General features: G+C 53.5%; 1 protein-coding gene and 1 non-coding gene across 5 annotated transcripts in view; one reads left to right on the top strand and one right to left on the bottom strand.

Moving 5' to 3' along the window:
• Positions 1-640: 640 nt before the first annotated feature.
• Positions 641-7,853, bottom strand: part of SLC35E2B (solute carrier family 35 member E2B) — a 41,917-nt gene continuing 34,704 nt past the window's right edge. For 3 of the 4 annotated variants that reach the window (XM_004705217.3, XM_045298870.1, XM_045298869.1), the window contains exons 9-10: positions 3,753-5,151; positions 641-1,023 (exon numbers count right to left, since the gene is read on the bottom strand). In XM_004705217.3, coding sequence (XP_004705274.1) covers positions 4,914-5,151 — 238 coding nt within the window. In that variant the 3' untranslated portion in view covers positions 641-1,023; positions 3,753-4,913. The remainder of the gene's footprint in view (positions 1,024-3,752; positions 5,152-7,853) is intronic. The other variant, XM_045298871.1, reaches the window with a different exon arrangement.
• LOC115872798 lies at positions 5,852-5,937 on the top strand. The gene has a single exon (XR_004048044.1). It is a non-coding gene; the product is annotated as a small nucleolar RNA SNORD86 (small nucleolar RNA).

The raw sequence follows: 7,853 nt of genomic DNA, 5'->3' as shown, positions 1-7,853 counted from the left end.
CGAATAAAGGAAAAAAACTAGAAGAAATAAACCAAGCAAAACAGAAAAGTGTGAAAGAAATGGAATGTGTAAAGAACAAGAACCCTGAGAAAAGAAAGGGTGTGCATGGGGCTGGCTGTTCCTCTAGTCAGGGACACGGTCAGTCCCACAGTTCCCACCTTCAGTGGGCACTCAGGAGGATCCTAAGTGATTGGAGTTGATCGTGGCTGCAACGTGTCAAGCCAGCCAACAAGTTACCCCTCTGCCTCCTCTCCGGCCGCTCCTGTTCAGCTTCTTCTCCCAGCTGGTATTCAATCCACTTACCTAGCATCTCCTCCTCCTGCAGGGTTCCAGGGTTATTCTGTTTCCTCTAGTCTCCAGGGTCTTTGTGTAGTGTCTCTGCCAGTCTGCCACCTTGCCGAAAGCCCACATGTCCCGAGTTCTTGATGATTCGGGAAAACTTCCTTTTCCCTCCATCCATGCTGAAAACTGGCTGACGGCCTTAAGCAGCTGACTCTGCTCACTAGAGCCGCTGAAGTACATCACAGACGAGAGGTTTGTAGTTTACATTTGTTTTACTTCTGTAGAACAAGTCATAGGCAGCCACGGCCGCTGCCACGGCTTCTCGCTGAGATAAAAACAACAGAAAGCATCCACAGGGTTCAGTACTCAGCATCCATTTATTACCACAACAGAATGAACAGGGATTTGCTAACATTAGTTAACAGACCCATTTCCTAGAAAGCCTTATGCTGGTTACATAAACGTGGAAGTAGATGCCACACAAAACACGATCAACATTTTGTCTGCTGTACTTTCAGGGCTCCACAGTTGCACTTGGTGTAAAGCAAAGAGAATTTGGCTCCGATATAGTAGTTCATAAGCAGTAAAATCTTCAAGTTTCTCAAAGTGGTAAGATCCTCAGGCGCTGGCTCTCCTCTCTGCAGGAGGGGGCCTGAGTGCAGACTCGGCCATCTCAGCTCACAGGTTCGCTAGATCTAGAGGAAGTCCATCAGCAGACCGCCACCGCCCTCAGTGGAAAGCCTGACAAAACGGCACAAAGCAGGACACAAGACTAGTCACCCACCAGAAGTGTCACTGACCCTGTTTGGACTCAGGGAAAGGGCCCGGTGGCATTGACCTGGGAACCAGAACTCCCAGGTGCTCCAGAGACAGCCGGGTCAAAGGTTTCGACCCTGAACTCCCAGGAGCTGCAGACCCATGGTCACCACAACCCACTGAGGATCCTCTTGGCTTCTCAGCCAGGACAGGGAGAAATGTCGATTCCTCCTGGGCATTACGTGTAAGTGCTGAAAACGAAGAGGCCAAAGCCAGGCTCGGCGTGCATTGTTTTCTAAAGAAATTAAGCCCTTGGTGCACTGGTGGTCAAAGGAAAAAAGGAGAGAAGGTAATTTCTACAGCTAACCACATCCCTTGTTCATTTTTCCAACCCAGGGAAATCATGAGACTATTTTTGGGCCTTAAAAGCCCACACCGTGGGCAGATTTAAACAGCTGTGCTGTGCTGCAATCTCAGCCCTTTGAAGCAGGAAAATGACCAGCCCAACAAATGTGTTTCAGTAAGAAGTGAAATACACTGGCTTGGGAGGGAAAACTATTTTAAATTTCCAATACACAGGACAGCTTTTTTTTTAGCTTATTATTCCATGGGCAGTGCTTAATTTTTTTCACTTTTCTTTTTTTAAAAAAATATTTCTAAGTCACTGTTTATTTTTCTTTAATTACAGATATGCTTTGGACTATGTCAAACCATTCTCTGCTTTCCTGGCAGGTTATTTTAATGGTGATCTGCATAAAATGACAGTGACTGAAATTTCAAAGGAAAGCTGTTCATGTCACTGGGTTGTGGACGCTTTTTCCGTAATCTAAGTGAGATTTTTATGAAGGAAAAATGTCAGGTTTGAGAGTCTCATAAAGGAACACGCTATTATTTCTGGAAAGGGTGCCATGCTGTGTGGAAGCCGCTCTGGGGCTCACAATTGGGCACGGAGACCCACGTGGGAAAGTACACTCACGTGTGTGGAACCGGGGAGTCTCTGGAGACCAGCAGCCAAGAGCCCTGAGGACATGCGGGCCAAGAGCCTAAGAGCCCAAGCCCAGGACACGCCTGGGGGGTGGCAGCATGTGTGCGCCCCTGCCCTCAGCCCTGCCACAAGACCAGAGCAAGAGAGAGGATGTTCTTATCGGTTAGAAATCTGTACATCTTGAAGCTTCCCTGCCCGTCAGCAGATGCTTCCACATGGACGGCTGGGTTTAAGTGTTTTGTTTCTTTACAAAGGCACAGACAATGACCACGGATCCGAGAGCCAATGACCACCCACACGAGTGACACCACCACGCCGGTGTGTAGACAGGCCAGCCACTACGAGCCAATATGCACATCCTGGTCTGTAAAAACAATAGGTGAAGTTTTGTAAAAAAGACAAAACACATGGTCTCTGTATAGCTATTAAACAAATGGCCACAGTGGGCTTCCGGCTTCCAGCTCAAGGGGCAGGGCTGTCCTAGAGATACCTTGAGAAGTGGGCACTGGAGATTGAGTCTGGGGGCGAGCAGACAGGGCTGAGGACAGGATACGGGGGAGCAGGCTGGCTGGCACGGATTCGATGTCTTTCCGCTTGAGCCGAGGAGGCGTCTCGGAAGCGCCTTTCCTGGCGGTTGCCTCCCTGAATCATCTAGGAATGTCCACACTTGCTGTCTGGTCCACGCATTTAGAAAACTGCAGTGGGTCTGAAGGCTCAGGTGAAGGTCACAGAGACCCCAAATCTAAAACCAAACTCATCGCATGTGCTGACTCATGGCCACCCCAGGTGTTCTAGGGCAGAACAGAACTCCCGAGGGTGTTCCGAGCTGCCAGCTTTATGGAAGCTGGTCTATGGACCTTGCTTTCTCAATACCTAGGAGGGGAGGAGGCTGCTTGAGCCATCTGTTAGGTTAGTCGTCGAGGACACACCGTGGTGTCAGAGAAGAAGCATGAATTCCTGCAGGGACCCAGGACTTGGAATCTTGAATACAATCAGAAACCAGAGCCTTGAGTCCTGCTTGGATGACAATGTCTTTGAGACCACCATGAACCCTGCCAGGAGGTGCCACAGTGCCTCCCCACCCCCACCCCATCTCTTCCACTCAACCCCAGGACCCTGGGATACCCTGCCACCTAGCCATATCCCATCAATGTATCTGTAATTCTTTGAGAAACAGCAAGAAGATGAAGGAAACGAGGACGCATCTTCACTGCTGAGGCCGGGCGGCATGAAGCTCCCTGGTGAAGGAGTCAGCTCTCTAGGAAAGCCAGCTCAGGTGTTTGGCTGCAGGGTAGATGTAGGGCTTGGCTTTGATCCGTCGCGGAAGCAAACTGTCCAAGTGGGCAGGATTCAGGGAGCCGGATTTAGTGCTCTTTGTTGCGGGGGAACTCAGATCTCTGAAAAGGGGCTGTTCTCCGGGGGCCGTTTTCCAGGTGAGAAGCCAAGCAGACAGTGGGGAACAGGGATATGCCCCCAAGTGGAAGAGTAGGGAAGTGCAGCCGGCGAGTGCGGAATTCTCCTTGGCACTAGCCCACCACCACCGGCAGCTCCTGGGGGGCACCACCCCTGACAAGTCCCCAGATGGAGAGGCCGGTGAGGAGCTAGAAACCGTCAGGACAGCCTGCTGCCTAGTCTTGGCGGGGGTGGCTGCCACTTGCCCCCCCCCCCTTTCTCCCCCAAGCCTCCCTGAGAAGGCATGTGCCAGGGGCACAGACCTGACCCAGCTCACCTGGAGGCCAGGTGCAGTTTGATCTCCTGCAGCAGGCAGCGCAGGTCTGCTCCTTCAACCAAACATACACTACACATTCCAGAAACCAGCTGGGTAAGCGTTCCCTTTCTTTAAAAAAAAAAAAGCCACATGGTCCTTTTAAATACAGCCAAAGGAAGGGTGACCCTCTAAGCCCTCTGCCTGGTCCACGCCGCCAGCAGCTCCTTGGGGTTCTTCTCAGATGGGGCGCTTGGAGGCACACCAAGTGCAGACCGGTGCACCCGAGAACCCACCGGGCTGCTCTGTGGGCGCTGCAGCCCAGGAGAAGTGGGTAGCCCCTCCGGACAGACTGAACACTGAGGATGTCTGTTCTCAAGGTCGTCCACTGGGGAGGGGCAGGGCACTCGGGGACAAGGGCAGCTTAGGATAATACAGGTTGACATCTAGGGGTGGTTGTCCTTTGCTCTTCTTAATCTCACTGGAGCGAGTTTACCAGCCCCCAAGAATGATCTGTCTTCTGGGCTGCAGCTTTGCGAGAAAGGGGCTGTGACCACAGAGGGCTGAGAAGAGGGTGCCCTGGTCCCATGTCACTTTTAGGGCAGGAGGGTGGGGAGACAGGTACCAAGTCTTTGCCCTCCATGGGGGGCGGAGGGCACTTGCTGTAGCCCCCATCTGCCCCACCCCCAAGTTGGCACTACCCCTGGGGCAGGCTGACCAGACCTGGTGTCCCCAGAGGGTGGAAATCAGGCCATGGCTTTGGTGGCCCCAGATGGCTGGCGTGGGCCTTTGAGTTCTCTCTGCTGGCACTGGACATGCAGCGGACGTTGGCACCTGGACCCAGCCCACCTTCGCAGATGGCGGCCCTGGATGGCCCAGAAGGGACTTGGGCCTGGCCTCCCCAGAGCTGGGAGGGAGCTGCAGGGGCTGGACTCTGACACCCGCCTGGGGCTCAGGCGGAAGATGTCTTCACATTATTTGGCAAGGGGTGGGGCAAGGCTGGCTCTGGGCCTGCCCAGGAAGCCGACGCCGGGAACCTCACATGCCGAGGAATCTTGGCTGAAAACCAGGTCAGGAGCAGGTTCCCAGTCTCCAGCACCCGACAGTCGCCTGAGCCCAGGGAGCAGGGGTGACCGTCGGGGTGGGTGGGGGTGGGGTCCTAGGTCGGCAAGGAGGCCCCTAGGCTCAGTGGTGGGGCCGGGGCTCGGGGGGCAGCAGCGGCTCAGCGTCCTCTTCCAGGGCTCGGCCGGGGCTCGCCGCTAGGCTCCGCATGGCCTCCTGCTGGTGCTGCTTGGCCCTGTTGTAGAGCAGGACACCGATGGTCACGAGGACCGTGCCCACGGCTGACAGGCTGGTGACCTTGTTGCCAAAGATGATGATGCTGAGCCAGATGGATAGAGCGTGCTTCACAGTACTGGCGACGCTGCAACAACAGATGGCCCGTCAGAGGGGGACACTGCCAGCCAGCTCCGGCCATGCCAGCGGCACAGGGCACCGTCCCTGTCCCGGCCAAGGCAATGGCAGCGCAGCTCTGCCCCCAACTGACAGAAGGCGGCCAGCCCCTGCCTCCTTTTCTGGGGGGGACTGCTTTGTAATAGGAAAAATGCCAAACAAAAGGAAAAGTAGGGGGGAAAAGGTTACAATGAAACTATGTTTATATAGATATGTGTTGTTGTTTTTTTGTTTTTTTTTGTTTTTTAGATATGTGTTTTGATCTCAGTGGGATCACACATACCACACACGTCTAAACACCTGATTCAAAAAACATTCATGGAAAAGCGGAATGAACCGATTAGGGTTTTTTTCCCCCGGGAACTTTGTGACACCCCCTCCCCCTACAACCAGGAGCGGCTGCCTCTGAGTGGGCAGAACAATGCCTGCGCTCGGCTGCTGGCCAGCAGGTGGGAGAGTCAGGTGCGCCTTGGGTGCCACGGAAGAAAGGTGTGGTGACCTACTTTTGAAAAAAGCATGCCCACTGGCAGCCCTGAGAGGCCCGTCCTCTGACACGTGTAGGGTCGTCCTGCGTCAGACGTGGCTGCCAGGGACCGGTACGGCTTACGACCCCAAAGCAACAACAGGTGTTTTTAAGAAACAACTGAACTGGCAAAGGTTTAACAAACACACGTCACAGGGATGGCTGACCAGGGCCCCTGACCTCTAGGGGTCTCTGCGATGGGAGTGATGGGCCAGCCCTGGTGTCTGAGTGATTCCCAGGGCCCTGAAGACCAGCGGAAGCACCCTTAAATATGGACGCATTTTCCACTCCACCTTCACGGGCCGAGCAGCTGCCAAGAACAGAGGCTGCATCTTCCGATAGCTGGCAAACAAAGGCAGTCTTGCCTCTCGGCTCAAGCTCCGAGAGCAAGTCAAGGAGCGACTCTCCTTCTACGAGACTGGGGAGGTCCCTGGGAAGACTCTGCGTGTGACGAAGGCGGCAAAGGTTCCGGCGGCTGGCTGTGGAGATGACTACGAAGCTGGAGCAGCGAGAGAAGAACCGCTTGACAAAGGAAAAGCCGCGACTGGCTGCCCTTGCACTTGCGGCTCCGGAAAGGAGCGTGAGGTCGGCGGGCAGGAGACCCCCGGGGAACGGTCCCCCAAAGAAGCAAAAGCAGTGGCCCTAGTCTGCAGGGATCTGGCAGGGACACCTGTCCCCAAGAGGAAGAAGCTGAAATCTCTCCCCAGAGGAGCCTGCACGTGATCCTCAAGCGGCAGCAGACCGTAGTGGGCGCATCCCACAGAGAAAGAAGCAGCTCTCCCCGAACGCCCCCACCCCTGCCAGCAGTGGACCCGAGGAGGCGGCTGCTAGCAGCAAGAGCAACAGCACTAAGAAAAAGAAAGAAATGAATGAAGCAGCCCATGAAGGTTAAGATGGACATTCCCTGGTGCTCCCCCACCCTCTCAACAGCAACAACAACAACGGGCAACAGCGACAGAGAAACACCCCGGAATGGAGTTTTGTGTTCTTGGCTTGCTGGTGATCGATCGCAGCATTCATTCCATTATGTTTGAGACCGGAAGCGTCTGTCCTCTCACTGCCCACATCAGGTCCAGAGGGTGCTGCCTGTGTGTGGTGGTGGTAAAGGGGAGCAGGGAGGCAGGGGACCTGGGGGGCGGGGGCGGGGGAAGGGCTGGCCCTGAGGCCACTTAAACACAAATGGATTGAAAAGCCACAACAAAATGGAATGGCAACTCCAGTTCCAGGCCCCAGGGGGGCTCATGACTCCCTCCCTGGGCATCAGGGGGAAAGACATGGCCATCATCAGGGGTGGGCCAGCGCTGACCTAGGCCGAAGGTGCCCAGACCACTCTGAGCACATCTACTTTGAAGATTTTGGAGGGCTGTCCTTACAAATCTGTGTCTCGAGACTGTACCACTGTAGCATTTCCAGAAGCATCAGTGCAAGGTGGCTTAGTAATGAGGAGTCTGTCATCACGGCCCTCGGTATAGACGTTTGCTGGAGCTCTGCCTAATTTATTTGTATCGGCTGCTATTGCTTATTTACTTGGATTATCGACTTCCCATGTATAGTTAACTTATTAGTCATCGATCAGTTTCATGTTGCTTTTATCATTTATTTATTGTTAACACTGGTGTAGGGAGCCAAGTCACAGCTCGCAGTCACCCCGTGTGAGACAGAGTAGAAGCGGAGTGTTGTCAACGCTGTGACTCTTACAAGAGATCTGGAATCGATGGCGAGGAGGGCACGGAATGCCAGGTGGGGCTCGATCAAGTGCAATGTAGCCGAGAAGTTCAGACAGCCGAATGAAGGTTGAAGATGACAGTGGGACAGGAGGAAAGTAAAAGGAAATAGAGGAAAGAACTAGGAGGCAAAAGACATTTACAGAGGCATAATCATAGGCATGTACATATGTAAATATATTAATAAATTATAGGGATAGAGGACCATGTGCATCAATTTATAGGTTAAGTATTAAGGTAGCAGACAGACATTGGACCACTGCTCAAGCCCTCCCTCAATGCAAGAACACTTTGTTCTAATAACCTGGTATTCTGTGATGCTCACCTTCCTGACACAATCACTGAAGACAAAAATGGGTGCATAAGCTAATGTGGTGAAGAAAGCTGATGGTGCCCGGCTATTACAAGATACAGCATCTGGGGTCT

Source organism: Echinops telfairi, unplaced genomic scaffold (assembly GCF_000313985.2).
Source record: "Echinops telfairi isolate 266 unplaced genomic scaffold, ASM31398v2 ScPeMD7_7457;HRSCAF=8495, whole genome shotgun sequence".
NCBI lineage: Eukaryota > Metazoa > Chordata > Mammalia > Afrosoricida > Tenrecidae > Echinops > Echinops telfairi.
This window is presented reverse-complemented; position numbering and strand designations above follow the sequence as displayed.